A 16,069-nucleotide genomic window follows, 5' to 3' on the forward strand; every position below is an offset into this window, starting at 1 on the left:
GCAAGTTTGTTTACACCATAGTGACTTAGTTTCTTCCTCTGTAAAATAATGATTTTTGGATTAGAATATATCTAAGATCTCTTCTAGAGCTAAATTTATGAATTCATTTGTGAAAGGAAATTTTAAGTCAGTATTTTTTATTAATAATTTACATTCCTCGGCTTCTGTGCCCCTTGGTTCACTTGTTTGAATCTGATCAGGGACTCACTTTCATACTAGGAGAACTTTTTTTAAAAATTAAATTCTGTGTCCACTTGTGAGAAGCAGATATTTAAAGCAAAGGTGTTTGGCTTTGATTCAACTTAAATGGAATTTTGATCTTTCAGTTCTGCAGGATTTTTTTAAATATGTAGCTTAATCATTAAAAGGAAGAAAAATGAAGAAGCCATCTATTTTTGATCTTACTAAATAGATAATGAAACCTACCTCTTCTATTTCAATAGAAGTTTTGTAGGGTTTTATGTTGCATACATAGTCAGAAGTTTATTAAGATAAAAATTAATATTTGGTGCCTATTTGCAATAGGCAGGGTTTTTTGCTTGTTTTCTAAACATGTCTGGTTGAGTTCTTTGCTCAAGAAAAAGAAATAGTCTGAGTTCTCAGCATTTGGAAATGAGTGTTGTTTACTACAGGTTGTGATTTATTTCTCGTTTTGTTGAGAACCTTGATCTACAAATTTTTCAAATTTTACATCACTCAATTCCTTGTGTGATAATCACTTTCATTCCTAGGATATGCTTCCCAGGATGAAATGAGATTTTTCCTCTAAATCTGGCATTCCTATTCCAAGTTATATATTGTCTTTATAAAGAAATAGAATTAAGATATAACAGTTTTTTTTTATTATTGTGGTCATTATTATCATCAGTAGTGATAACAATAAGATAAACATTAGGTAGAGACAGATGAGGTAAAAATTCTTCCCTATTGTCTTGTTTGGGAGAGGAGTTGCATCAAAGCTGCTTCTCACTGCTACAACAAATAGATAAGCTTACCTCCTAATGTTTTGATTCTGTTATGAAAAGCAACTTTTCCCCACATAGGTGGGGAATAACCACTAGGAGATAAATGTAAAGAAACTCTAATGAAATAGGTATTTGTTCTAGAACCATTTTTATCTGAACCCCCCCCAAAAAAACCCAAAATGGGATGAAAATAATTATGGTACTTTATTGTTTTTAGAAGTGTAACAAATGATAAATTCCTATATCATAAAAAAGGCCTCAAAATATTCTTGAGAATTCAGCTAATAAGATCTACTGGAATTGGAGCATTTTTACAAACAGAACTGCCAGCCCATAATACCACCATTTCGAATGCTCATTGTCTTCAAGCTACATAGGATGAAAAACTTTCAAAATATAAAAATCAAACATTTGGGAACAAGCTGAAGTCCCTATCATTTCTTTTGTCCTTTGTGCTACTGGAGTTGTTAGATTCTTTCAGTGAGATTTACAGAAGAATTCTAGTATATTTGTTCGATTACAAAAGTCATTAATTTTATCCACAAAAACTATAGTCTATAGAGTATGAAATATTAAAAAATATAAGAGCACGTAATGTCTTGCTATAGGGCCTTTTTAATCTAAATTCTACTGAACAAGATGAAACAATAAAATAACAATAAAGGGATTTAAGAGTTACAGGTATTTTATACACATTATCCTATTTGCTTTTCATAACAACTCTTTAAGGGAAGATACTGGAGGTATAATATATTAAATTATATGGATTCTAGAGGGGGAAAATGCATAATTACATGAATAATCTGACCCTAAGCAAAGAATAGAAAGAGGAATAAAATTTTCTTGATGTGATCTACATGTGGTGCTATACTTAAATATAAATGAGGATCACTAATCTATAAGGATCTCAGCCAGGCACAAATTGACTTAGTTTAAAAATGATATATTATCTACAGTTTACTGTATTTTTATTTGTTTTGTTAAAGTTTCCCAATTGCATTTTAATCTGGTTTGGACCATACCTGGGAATGTTGTGGGCCTTATGCAGCTAGACATTTCAAAATATTGGGGAGAAATAAGGTGAATTTGACAATACAGAGTACTAATTTGTGACATCCAAAGCTAAAATTCTTCATTCTTCCTAGCAGTAACCCTCACCCCTACTTCCTTCTACCAAATTTGGGAGGCAGGCAAAATTCTAGGTAATACATCAACAATGCTGCATTTAATTAGTATCAAGTCTTGTGCCCCCATTATTTTTAGTTCTTTAGTATTTCCCACACTTGGAAAATATTTGGGTAATATATATTAACTAGTAGTGGTCATAACATTAGAAATATGGAAATGGAAATCAAAATAATACTTATGATAATAGAGATAGGAAGTGGACCTTTGATTACAGAGCTATAGGCAACTCCCAATGAGTGAAACTCTCACAGTAAGGGCAGACTAGTATCTTCTCTTCCTTTTATAGTCTTAGAAAGTTGTCTAGAGCAGAGATGTCAAATTAAAAATTATTCCATTACATATTGACCTAGAAATGCTCAAATTAACATTACGCTATATTGTATTTTTATTTATTTGTTTAACATTTTCTAAGGGAACTGGCATCATGATTTAAATGTTATGAGAACAGCTGACTTTTATATATCAATTTCAGAATTTCTATAAACAGCTTATTTGGATATATTTATATGTTATCTTCCTCATGAGATTATAAGCTCCTTGAGAGAAGACTTTGTCTTTTGCCTCTTTTTGTATCCCCAGATTAACACAGTCCGCAGAATATAGTAAGTATTTGGTAAATGTTTATTGATTTAGTGACTGATTTTCAAAATATGATAAACACTTTGTTTAAATGTCCTATAACTCTGAGGTTAATGCTATTATTCCCCTTTTTACAGTAAGGAAAACTGAGCATGAGAAAAGTTAAGTCATTTGAACAGTCACATAGCTGGGAGAACTAGGATGACTTCTCAGGAAATTTATAACTCTAAACCTATAATCCTCTATTCCTACTTTAGGCTAAAGTAAGATAGTAGATAGAGTGTTGGGCATAAAATCAGGACGATCTGAGTTCAAATTTGGCTTCAAATAGCTACTAGCTGTGTGATGCTGAGCAAGTCATTTAACTTTGCCTTAAATTTCTCATCTGTTAAATATGAATAATGACCAAATTTGCCTCCTAAGGTTGCAAGAATAAAATGAGATATGATTTTGTAAAGTGCTTTGTAAAAATTTAAGATGATATATGAATCCCAGCTATTGTTATTCAACCCCAGTGATTCCTGATTTCAAGTTTAGTTGTACTAGTCTAGTATCTACAAGCTGTTTTATGTTAAAACTGATGCACTTCTCACTAAATATTCAAAAGTGTGACATTTAAAAGCTCATTAAAAATATTGATTTAGGTACTTGAAAAATAATAAGAATTATACTTGACAGTTGCATTACACTTATGATTGTATAGAAATTTACTTTATGTTTTCAAATGTTATACCATTTGACTCTTTCTGTCAATCAAAACACAAGCTTTTGTTAAGCTTCTGCTCACTAGTCACTTTGGGAATACAAAACCCAAAATGGAACAATCTCTGATATCAAGAAGTGTTTGTTTATTTGAAAAGACAACAATTATAAGCAGAATAAATGCAATATAATTTGGTGGGGAGGGAGTCACCAGAAGTTATGGGACTCGGGAAAAGACTCAAATATATGTCATGGATAGAACTTTAAAGGAAGCAAGGTATTCTAAGAGGCTGAGGTTAGATGGGAGTGTATTACAGTTGTGGAGGAACACTAGTACAAAGGCCCAGACATTGGAGATGGAGAGTCATGTTCAGGTGGGAAATAATAAAGGCCTGAATTTGTGTGTTTTGCACTATCCATTAGAACTGGAGAATGTTTTAATTTCATTTGTCCTTAGGTAGCACCAGGTAAAAGGAGAATTATGACTACAAAACAATTGTGAGATAATATTTTCAACCATGTTAAATATTTATAAGTGGTAAATCTTGTTAAGGAAACAATCCATCACCTATTTAATTTTGGAAGCAGACCACAAGAGATTACTTTTTCCAGAGTGAAAGGTAATTTTTTTGATGGACAGGAGTCTAATGGGACTTGAATTTAGAAGATTTTGCAGTATTATTTGGAGGAGATGTGGATTCAGCCAAAATGGGCCATATACTTGAACATGTCAACTATCTCAAGTGAGGATTTATCTACAGGAGTATTCTGAAAGCTTGTCCAGGACTGTTTATCTATGCTTACTTTGAGACAGTTAGTGAGTCTTATAAGGACATAAAAATACATAGAACAGCAGTCTGTCCCCATTAAAAAAAAACTCTCAGAGAGAAATGATTAGTAGATTAAAAAGGTTATTGGGATGGATGCATAAACAAAAGAGATCTTTCTTGAACTTGACTTACTTCAAGGGTAGTGGCAACCCAAGGTCCTTCTGTCCTCTGTTTGGTCCTGTGATAGGCACAATTATCATAATGACTTGTTGACCATCATTTCATATCAAGTGTTTAATGAGTAAAAGACAGATACACTGAAAAGAAATAAGCAGTTCTAATAGGAGAAAGAAATTTAGCATGGACTTCCATTGTTGAGGTCATTCTGTTTCTATTTACTTCACCTGCTATCAGTTTATCTAGGTCCTCCCAGGCTTCTCTCATATTCATTGCTTTTTAGGGACCAGTGATATGCCTTGATCAAATTATGAATTAGTCAATCAACATATATTGATTATTTGCAATGCTCCAGATGGTGTTCTAAGTTCTAGGGATAGAAAAATAAGACTGAGGTAGTTACTACCTCTTTGAGCTTACATTGTAACAGAGAGCCAACATGCTCATACATAAAACATCTAAAATGAATAAAAGATATTTTTAGAAGTGAATGTACTAGCATCTGGGGATTAGGAAAACATTCATGTAGAAGGGAATAGTTGAACTAAATATTGACAGAAACTAGGGATTTTGAGACATAAAGGTGAGGAAGGAGTGCATTCTAGGCATGGAGGTCAGTCAGTGAAAGGCATAAATGAAGCATCCTGTGTGTGTGAAATACCAAGATGACCTGTATATTTGGATTGTTTAGTGAATGGAGAAGAATAAAGTGAAAGAAGACTGAAAAGGCCAGAAGAATCCAGGTTTTGAAGATTTGGATATCAAAGTAGTTTATATCTGATCTTAGTGGGGGTGGGGAATTAATGAAGTTTATCAGGTGATATTATCAGAACTATCCTTTATAAAACTTTTTCACAGTTATGTGGAAGATTGATTGGAGTGAGGAAAGGTATGAGGCAGGATGACCAAATAGGAGACTATCAAATTAGTCCAAATGAGAAATGAGAGTCTAAGTTAGGGTAGAGACTCATCTGAATGAAGATGTGTTAGAGAGATAGAAATAGGAAGATTTAACAATTGAATAAATATGTGAGATGAATGAAAGTGCGGAGTTAAAAATAACAAAACTGGTTGACTACCTGGATAGATGGCACTCTCAGTTGATACTCAGATGATACTCTCTCAGTTATCCTTGGCTTGTAAGAAAAAATAGAAAGAAATTTGAAAAAGGGTAGTAAAATAATTCCTCTTTTGGACATACTGAATTTGAGATGCCCAGTTCAAAATGTTCAAAGATTTGGTATTTCTCTGGTTAATTTCATCAGGGTAGAGGACCAAATTTATGCCACAGAAACCCACTTTGCTTGAATTACGTTGCTCGATCCATATAATGACCAGCTCTAATAAGAATGTTGGGATTTTTCCAGGTCTTCTTGCTCCATCTCAAATATCTAGCAACTATATGCTGACTAGCCATTTGCTTCCATCATTCATGATGATCAAATCAGTCCTTCCCACCACTTCTGTCCATTTAGCTAAGTTCTATAAATCTCCATGAAGGACAGGGAAAGAGAGATAGATACACATCTTGGGGATACTTTAAAACATATAGTGACTTTCCCCCATATCCCAAGCCATTAGTCTAGGTAGATAATGATTTATTTCCTCTCTGAAGGCAAATTGTTGCTTGGAAGATGGTAGTGGAGGAATGCTTACAGGACCACGCGAATCATAGATATTTATGCCATAAGTGTTGGAAACCCTCTTGTTCTTTAATAGATTCACGGCTACATTCTTTTTTTAATTCTCTAATTGTTTCTTTTATGTTCCTTCTGATTCCCCTTTATTCCTTTAAAAAAATGCTCCTTAAAGGGGGTCTTCTTCAAGTTTCTATGCTTTGCACTTTTCTCATCTCTATCAATACACCTCTTCCTCAATAAACTCATCATTTATAATAGCTTTAACAATTACCTTTCTGTCTCTGAATCTTTATTTCTAACTCTAGCCTTTTCCTTGGATACTAGTATTTTAGGTATTTCTAAAAGCCCATTTTCATTTGTATGACCTTTCAGCATCACAAACTCAACATATCAAAACAGTTTTATCCCTTCTCTCTCAAGTGTCATCTTCTCTAATTTCCTTATTTCTTCTATTCACTCAGGCTTGATACCTTGGGATTATCATTGCTCTTTACTCTCTCAGTTATCCTTGGCTTGTAAGCAATTGCCTAGTTCTGACAATTTTCTTTCACAAGGTCTTTCCCATCTGTCTTTCCAAATGACTTTCCTACTCAAAAGACTATAGTGGCTTCTTTTAGGATCAAATATAAATTTCTCTTTTTAGCTTTTAACACCCAATGCAATCTGGCTACAACTAATCTCTTCAGGTTCATTGTACATCACTCTTTCTCCTTCCCTTTGTGATCCAGCCAAACTGATTTTTCCATGTATTCTTCACACATGGTACTTCATCTTCCTTGCCTGGAGTGCCCCTTCCCTTCCTCACCTTCATCTTCAGCTATTAGAATCCCTTTATTCCTTCAGGATGCAGCTTAAATACCACTTCCTACATGAAACCTTTCCTGATCCCCCATATACTGATGACACCCCTTACAAACTTTCTTGTAGTTGGCTATTTTTATTATTTGTATTCTCTTTCTATTTACTCTGTATATACTAATGTATATCCATGTTTTCTCCACTGTTGGAATGTAAGCTCTTGCAATGTAGAAATTATTTCATATAGTGTATTCATCTCTCAATAACTTAGCATATAATAGATGCTTAATAAGTACTTGTTTATTAATTTATCCCTATTATAATTCCTTTACAATTTCTGATCTTCTTACCAAACATATATTTTCCTGCTTCTATTCTTTCTCTACTCCTTTGCACTAGACAGCCCTCTGAAAATGATGAATCTTGCACTAATTTGCCTTCCTATAATTACTTTTTAATACTGTACCCCCATATATTACATGTTCTTGCACAATTATGATGTGACATGTTCTGTACATAAATTTGCCACATTCTTTTTACCTCTCCAGTTAGAACACTGAAATTATTGAATTCATATGGTTCATTTTAAATTCAGGGTTCATCTTAAAAGCCACTTTCCCTGCAGAGTCTTTTTTGATGACCTTAGCAAGAAATGATCATTCCCCTTTCTTGTTTCTTATACTTCCTTGATCTGTATAGATATCACACACACACACACACACACACACACACACACACACAAATACACACCTTTCTTACTTGAAAATAAAAACTGTGTCCAATTCATTTCCTTCCTCCCAATACCTACCACCAAGTAAAGATTTCATAACTATTTCCTTAATTAATATTAAATGAGATCCAAATTTCTCTTTTGGCTGGCTGGATAAGAACAGAAAAAGTATAGATTATATTTAGATAGCCAGTACCTAAATGCCTAGTTTTTTTTAATTATAAGAAATACTAATTACTTGGATCTGGTATTGATTTGGATAGTAATTAATGAAAGTAAGAGTACATGATAAAGCTCCAGAGTGGTTGAAAGATTTTGAAGATACAATGACCAGTCATGAAAAAAAAATGATGATTTAGTAAATTAAAATCTTGCATGTTTCTAAAGATACTGTGGTAAATTTGTCAGATTATAAAAACTAATCAGAGTAATAACTGAAAGGAGATGTTCTTATATATGAAATGTGGGGAGCTTTCATTATGATGGACTTGAAGAGAAGGAGAAACATTATTTCACTGGTAGGCAGTAGAATGGAGATCTAGTTCAGTTTCTGCCATATGGGTTTTTGGAGTCTGGGCAAATTGCCTCTGTAGGCTTCAATTTTCACATTTGTAAAATGAGGGGATTACACCACAGGGATGTCCTCAAACTGAAATTGGATATGGACTTTAAGCTTATAGCACTTACCTATTGATATTTATATGAATTATTTCAAAAAGCCATGATTTCCTGAAGTGTTTTGCTATCACTATCAAATCACTATCAAGAATTATCTTCATTGTTTTATAGTGGCCAAATCAATTATCTTCTGGTGGACTTACTTCTGCTTATGGGCCTTTCCAAACTTAATTGTGATCCTCCAAGAAAGGTTGCTACTTGGCATGTAATGAAAGACTATTTACTTGATATGACTTGCCAGAGCCTTTCTCCACTGGCATTTCTACTTGGAGAACCCACTCTGTGCCATGGTCAAAGGGCATCTACATAATTAAAATCAAAATCTATTTTTCTTCATATTGATCATCTATTATTCCTCTGATGGCACAGTGGATCTGGAGTCTTTCCTTTGACACTGGATTTGGAGTCAGGAAGACTTGAGTCCACATCTTAGTCCATATCAGATATTTACTAGTTGTATGACCTTTGCCAAGTCAAGTAATCTTTCTTTATCTCAGTTTCCTCATTTGTAAAATATAGATAATAATAGGATCTACTTAGCAGGATTGTTGTGAGGATCAAATGAGATCATAATTATAAAGCATTTAGCATAGTAAGTAGAATATAGCAAGTGGTATATAAATAATATAGTATAGTAAATACTATACAAATATTAGTTATTGTTATTTTATTATTCCTTAAAAATATTAATAGCACCACCTTTGGTTTTAAATAATGTAAGCATTCAAGAAGGTCCTTAGAGTTTTAACTCAGATCTTCCTTGGGGTCAAAATGTATTAAGGCACAATCCAGAGCAAAGACATTTATATGTCTCTGAAAATGTTCTATTTTGTGTCCTCCTACATTAAAAAATTGAATCCCTATGCATTATTTTTCAGCAAGCACTTTGCACCTCCTCTCTAAAACACTTGACTAGATTTCACCACAGAAAACAGAATTTTCCTGGTATTGAAAATATATACACTTAGAAAAAGTCATATTAGAGTTCCCCCTGCCACTGCTATAGTACTGGTATATCACTAGTACCAGTTTTGTGTACATTTTAAAAGAGAGTCCTAAAAATGTCCATTCAAAGTTATAGTTTTGGTGACAATAGCATGGAGCAAAAAATGGGACTCCAAAATTTTATAATCATAGATTTTTAGAACCAGAATGGAATTTTAAATTTAACTCCATCATTTTACAATTAAGTTAACTGAAGTTAAGTGATATGCAATAATTTGCTATTAATAATTAGTGGAACACGTATTTGAAACCATATCTTCTAATTCCCTCAACAATATTTTTCTACTTGTTTAGGTTAATTGCAAGAATGAAGGTAAAAAGATCCTTCAAATCTAAATAAAGAGCACTCCAAAGGAAAAAAAATTGTTGAAAATTAAAAAAAAAAAGATAGCCATCTTTAGAGTGGGAAAAAACAGAGGAAAGAAAAAAATGGAAAATACATGATAATTTTGTTGTATATTTGAATGGAATAACAAGTTGTGCATAGCAGATTTGCAGTGTCAGGTACAATCATCTTTCTATTGTATATTATAAAAATGCTTGTTTTATTTCATAAATTTAAAATAAAATTAAAAAAAGAGAAGAAATATCAGAAAATAGAATGCTAGTGGGGTGAAGGAGAAAAAGCACTTGTCTTAGAGACAGAAGACTTAATGGAGTTTTACCTTGGGCAGATTATTTGCTTGAGATATGATTTCTTCATCTACAAACAATAGTTGAGTTACCTACTTTATAGAACTCAAACGATGAAAAAGTTTTGCAAATATTGAAGTACAATATATATAATAAAATCATATAATGTCACATTTGAAAAAAAAAAAACCTCAGTGGTCAGCTATTTCAATGCCTATCAGAATAGGAATGGCTTCTACAATAGCCAAGATAAGTGGTTTTCTTTTGTTTAAAGATTTTTAAAAATAGGAAACCCAACAAACTCATAAAGCTTCTAATTCATCTTTGGGATACCCCAACTGTTAAGAAGTTTTTCCTTAAACTGTAGGGCTACACAACTTCCATTTGTTTGTATTATCCTCTAGGAATAAGTGAAACTATTCTTAGCTCTTTTCTGTATTTCTTTTAATACTTAAGTATTAAAGGCAAACATTGGCTAAACATTCTTATTTCCTTCAATAGATTTTTCCTATTTTTCCCCTAGTTCTTGCTCATTCTTGTGTAGATATGAAATAGTTTGTCAGCGACTTTATTGGATGATGTATCCAGAACTTAGTGTAATATATTAGATCTGAGCTGACCAAATTAAACCTTAGAAAGTATTGAAATTTTATCTTGGGCAAATTACTTAACTTGCCTGAGATTTGTTTTCCTCATCTATAAATAATAGTTGAGTTACCTACTTCATAGAGTTATTATGAGGAAAGAGTTTTGTAAATACTATGTCCAAAGGGCTAAAAAATTGTAGTGTCCAGCAGTCTCTCTATGGGTCTGTATCCCAAAGAGATCATAAAAGAGGGAAAGGGAGCCACAAGTGCAAAAATGGCAGCCCTTTTTGTAGTGGCAAGCAACTGGAAATTGACTGGATATCCATTACTGACATGAACTGATGCTAAATGAACTGAGTAGAACCAAAAGAACATTGTACACAATAACAACAAGATCATGTGGTGACCAGCTGTGATGGATGTGGCTTTTTTCAACAATGAGTTGAGATTCAGGGAAGTTCCAATAGACTGTGAAGGAGAAAGCATCTACATCCAGATGGAGAGTTATCAGTATTTATGAAGGCTGGTTTTCAATGTTTTATGAGGAGATATTGATCATAATTTCTGCCATCTGCCTTCATAAGTTTTTATAAATAATTTTATATTCTTACCTTGCGTTTGCTTTTGCATAAATGTCTTTGCCGTTGGAAAGAAGATCACATATTTTCTGGGTACTTTTGGCTTTTTTATTGTTGATCAGCTTTATTTTTGTTAAACATTTAAGAGAAAATAATAACAGTCAATGTCAGTGACTTTGGCTTTTTCTGTTTCCCATTTTTGTCATTGATGATAACTTATTTGAAAAGATTGGGCTGAAGTTGTGGAAAGTATCAGTGGTATCTTTTTGTCTTAACTTTTTATCTAATTTAATATTGATTTTAGTCTTAGTTCTAACCAGTTAATAGTTTTTTTAAACACAAATTTGAAGCTCCATATAAATAAGTAGTCACTTTCTGTCTCTTAAGATAGTCTTAATTTATTTTTTGAGTGATGTTGTTGAGTGCTCTACATGCCCAACATTTTCTGGCTTTCTTCTGGAAGAAAGCATTAATAATATTCATATACACATTCGCTTTTAAACATGAGGCTTTTCAGTAATCTATAATTTGGGGTATTTTTTGTTTCTAAAATTAGATTTATGAGTCTAATACGTTATAAGCTGATCAAGTTAAAATAAGGAATATCCTTTTCTTGGTGATTACAACTTCCTTTGTAAATAGTCATGTTATATCTTTAATAATAAATATCAAGAATTAAAGTTAAGCTCATTAATAATAATAATAATTTTAATAATTCTTCCTTCTTTCCTTTGTGGAAAGGTAGAACAATGTCATTATCAAGTCTTTTGGCTTTTCTCCCATTCATCTTAATTCTTCAGAGCTTCTTCATATTGGCTAATGAACCACACTTGCCAGTTCTTTTCATAATCTGGAATTTAGTTCAGTTTTTTTTTACACTTGGTATTTAAACTCATTGGGGGCAACTTTAGAAATAATCTTGTCCAAGTCTTTATTTGACATATTGAAACCCGAAAAGATTGCGACTAGTTTAAGGTCACTGGTGGAGTCAGAACTAGATTTCAATTGTACAATTTTGAAATCTGAGAATAAGGCGTAGACTGAATCCAGGCCAGGCATATTTATATAGAAAAAGAGTAATGTCATATAAAATGGATATTTATTTCAGAGAAGAGAGACTATAAAAATAGATTACATTAGGGAACTGAATGAGAGAGAGAGAGAGAGAGAGAGAGAGAGAGAGAATCAAAGATAGAGAGAAAAGATAGATTGCAGGTTTTTTTCTTTATTCAGCAATTTCCTAGGGCTAATCCTTATACTTTGGAAACTGGTCAATGATGTTTAATCCTATACTCATTAAATAGTTATATGTTAATGTGCCCATCTATACAAATTAGGACTATTACCACATGATCTATCATGATTAAAGGTTGAATGGGAGGTCCGTCTTAGGTCTGATTAAACTTGTATCAAGCACAAAGCCTGCAATGAGAGATCTTACATCCCTGAATATCTTTAACAAATTGGTTTATTTGAATTATTAAATTAAAAGAATGTATTTTTTTTCCTGATACAGCTTGAGCATCACTATAACATGCTTAAAAAAGAACAAGGATTTTTTTTTCTTTTGCAGATATAATAAGGTTTTAACTATACTATTCTGTCAAAATCTTCCAAAATCATGTATTAAACTATGTTTACATAGACAGATAAAAAAAACATAAAATGTTAATGATGGTATAATAGGAACCTCATTTTAACTTAAATAATAATACTATCAAATTGTTCTTTGCAGTCCCAAAAGTCTTTAATTTCATAATTTTATCTTTTTCTCACTGTAATCTAATGATATAGGACAAGGACTAGAATATAGGACAAGTGGAAATAATCATAACCACACCAAAGCAGGATATGATGTTCCAAAAATTTGCTTAAGGTCACAAGTCTACAATGTGGCCAACAGATCAGAGATTTGAACCTCCTTCCTTTGGCTTTTTTTGCTGCCTTTTCAAAAGAGATTTCATGTAGGAGTTCTTTCAGCATTAAAAATAGGATTCCATTTCATCCCAAATATGTGTGTGTGTGTGTATATATATATATATATATATATATATATCTCCACACATATATACAATACATACATACATGTGTATACATGTGTATATATATTTACATATATATATAATACCCTTTTTAACATGTACTATTGAAGTCTGCCTGAATAGCATTATTATGCATGCATGTAGTTATATGTGTATATATAATGTACAAAGCATATATGCATATATTTATAAACATACCTATATCTATACATTCATCAAATGAAATTAATCAAATGTGAGTACACTCATTTTCATGAATGTATATGAATACTAAATTGTTTTTTAAAGAAATATGATTCATTCCTCTATTTTGAAGTTGTTGATCATTCCCACTGAGGATGAGGAATGACAAATGGACAGGTTTCATGATCCACTGGTATCTTTGAGATTCAGGAGAAGCTGAAGGGACCTACTAGGTTGAATGGTCCTACTGTGGCAAATTTAGAAGAGGATATGCAGAAGAATCACACAGGATGGGCAGTCACAGGTTGGAATCTGCTTTGTTGAAGGGAATAACAGAGTTCATGGGATCAAGAACCCCTGAAATAATAATCAATCCATGAAGTACAGAATATTTTTAATGTTTATCATGTGTCAAAGTTAATTTCTAACAGATTTTTAATTTATTCCAGAAATGTAAATTTGTGAGCACAAGGTGTGAGGTCTGTAGAGTAATGTTTTCCCTTCTTTTCTGCTTTCTTTTTCGCAGGGTTTTTGGAGCTGCCATACTTCTCACCTCCACCCTCAATATGCTAATCCCGTCTGCAGCTAGAGTGCACTATGGCTGTGTTATATTTGTTAGGATCTTACAGGGGCTTGTGGAGGTATGCAATAGGACAGCAAACGGAATGAACTGACTAATTTTTCTGACTGATAAATGAACACTTGATATAAAGCTAGGTCTACACAATGCCAAACCTATTGATTGAAATGCAGTATAACTCCATCCAATAATGCCCTTATTTTTTGTTGAGCATCATAACCCCAGGGGAAAGCTAAGGATTAGGTGTCAGGATCCTTGCCCTCAAGGAGTTCAAAATCTCACAGATATGGGATGGTCAGAAGAGTTTTTACCTTGTAGTTGCCAATCACTGAAATTTAGAGATGGAAGACATCTCATGCCATTTGGTTCCGTCTATGCCAGAAAAGAATGCCTCCTGTAAGTAAAGAACCATCTGATCTCTTCTCAAAGAAAATGAGAGATCTATTACCTCTGGAGCCAGACTTTCCACTTTGGAGTAATCTAAGTAGTTTTCCTTCCCTTTCCCCTCCCCTTACCCCTATCCCTCATGCCTTCCCTCCTCCTTCTTCCCCTCCTCTTCCTTCCCCCTCATTCTTCTTCCCTCTTCCTCCTTCTCCCTCTCTCATCCTCCTTTTTCTTCTTTGTATCCAGCTAAATATTTTCCTTTGCAATCACAATTCTTTGCTCCAAGTTCTGTTCTCTAGAGACAGAACAGTTCTGTTCTCCTGAGTTCACATCACTTCTGACACTTACCATCTATGTAACTATAAGCAAGCCTTCTGTCCTTGCATCTGAGCGGTCTGTGTAAAATGGCTATTGTAAACCTGTCTCACATATCTGATTGTATAACAGGAAGGTTCACTACACACATGCATGCATATATATGTACATATGCAAATATATGTATGTATATACATCCATACATTTTCTTTCTGCCTTCCTTTCTTTCCTCTCTTCTTCTTTCTTTCCTTATCTTTCCTTTCTTCTTTTTTCTTCCTTCTTTCTTCCTTTTTTTCTTCCTTCCTTTTTCTTTCTTCTTTCCATCTTTCTTTCTTTCTCTTTCCTTTTTCCTTCCTTTCTTTTCTTTCCTTCATCCCCTAGGATTTCTCACTAATGAAATCACAGATCTTGTCTCAGTTTTATTACAGATATTATTTATTCCCATTTTACAGATGAGGAAAGTGAGACTCAGGGAAATAAAAAGATGTTCATTGCTATTATGCAAAATCAGAAGTGAGATTTGAATGCATATTTTTCTGATGCCAGATTGAGCATCCTTTCTACTACATCACACTACCTCTCTAGACTCTAGGGAAATCAACTACTGCTTTAATATGTCAGGGAAGGGTTAAGGAAGGAAACAGTAATAAGGATGACTCATATTGAGATTATGGCAATGGGTAGAAAAAAGAAAGAAAGGATGGAATTGACAAGGCTTGGTAATTGGCTTTGCCAAGTGAAGAAGATGGGAAAGGTGGCAGATGACACTGAATATAAAGATGTGTCACTTTACCGTTGTCCTGTCTTCATGATACCAAACCATTGGTATGTGACAGTTTTCAAAGAATTGACTTGTTAAAAATTGATTGGTTTTCTTAGCATTGTACAGACACAACTTCTCTGTCAAAATGGGACAATAAAATATTTTGATTCAGGAAATTGATAGGAAAAACTATGAGTCAGTGATGAATTTCTCAGAAAGTTTTAGTTGTAGTATTCCTCATCTTATTCTGCCCATTTAAGCTCCTATTCCACTAAACAGTTTCCTGCTGTTTAGAAGTATAAGGAACAACTGACTTTTAAGGTTTAAAACTTAACAGAAATTCTGAATTTAGTCAGTGTTATTTTTATTTGATATCCATTTTGAGGAAAAAGAATGTTTTAAATCACTTACAAAAGCCTTTTCCCTATAGTTAGCAGAAAAGACCACAAATCATAGAGGAAGCTAAATGTTTTGCTAAGGTCATTAGACTTCAGAAATAATCAACGAAGCTTAGTAATTACATTGTTCCATAAATATGAGCTATAAAAAACAGAGCTCATCAATGGATCCTGGTTATCCCTTTCATTTTGTAATCAATGATGTGCATGGAGAAATTAACATTATCACATTATCTTTCAAAATTTTCAGAGAAATGTCTGGAGGATCAAATCTGTGGTTCTGGAAAAAAGTCTTAGCTTCCTTTTTCCAAACTGGAGCTAAATTTTTTTGAAACGGTGGGAAAATCTTGGAGGGTGGATGTAACTGTTACTTA

At 33.1% G+C, this 16,069-nt stretch overlaps 1 protein-coding gene across 1 annotated transcript in view; it reads left to right on the top strand.

Annotated features, from left to right (window-relative positions):
* Positions 1 to 16,069, top strand: part of SLC17A6 (solute carrier family 17 member 6) — a 55,221-nt gene that overhangs the window by 15,299 nt on the left and 23,853 nt on the right. Inside the window, exon 4 of the mRNA XM_051964948.1 lies at positions 13,782 to 13,896. Within this exon, the coding sequence (XP_051820908.1) occupies positions 13,782 to 13,896 (115 nt within the window). The remainder of the gene's footprint in view (positions 1 to 13,781; positions 13,897 to 16,069) is intronic.

This window comes from Antechinus flavipes, chromosome 6 (genome assembly GCF_016432865.1).
Source record: "Antechinus flavipes isolate AdamAnt ecotype Samford, QLD, Australia chromosome 6, AdamAnt_v2, whole genome shotgun sequence".
In the NCBI taxonomy this organism is placed as follows: Eukaryota; Metazoa; Chordata; class Mammalia; order Dasyuromorphia; family Dasyuridae; genus Antechinus; species Antechinus flavipes.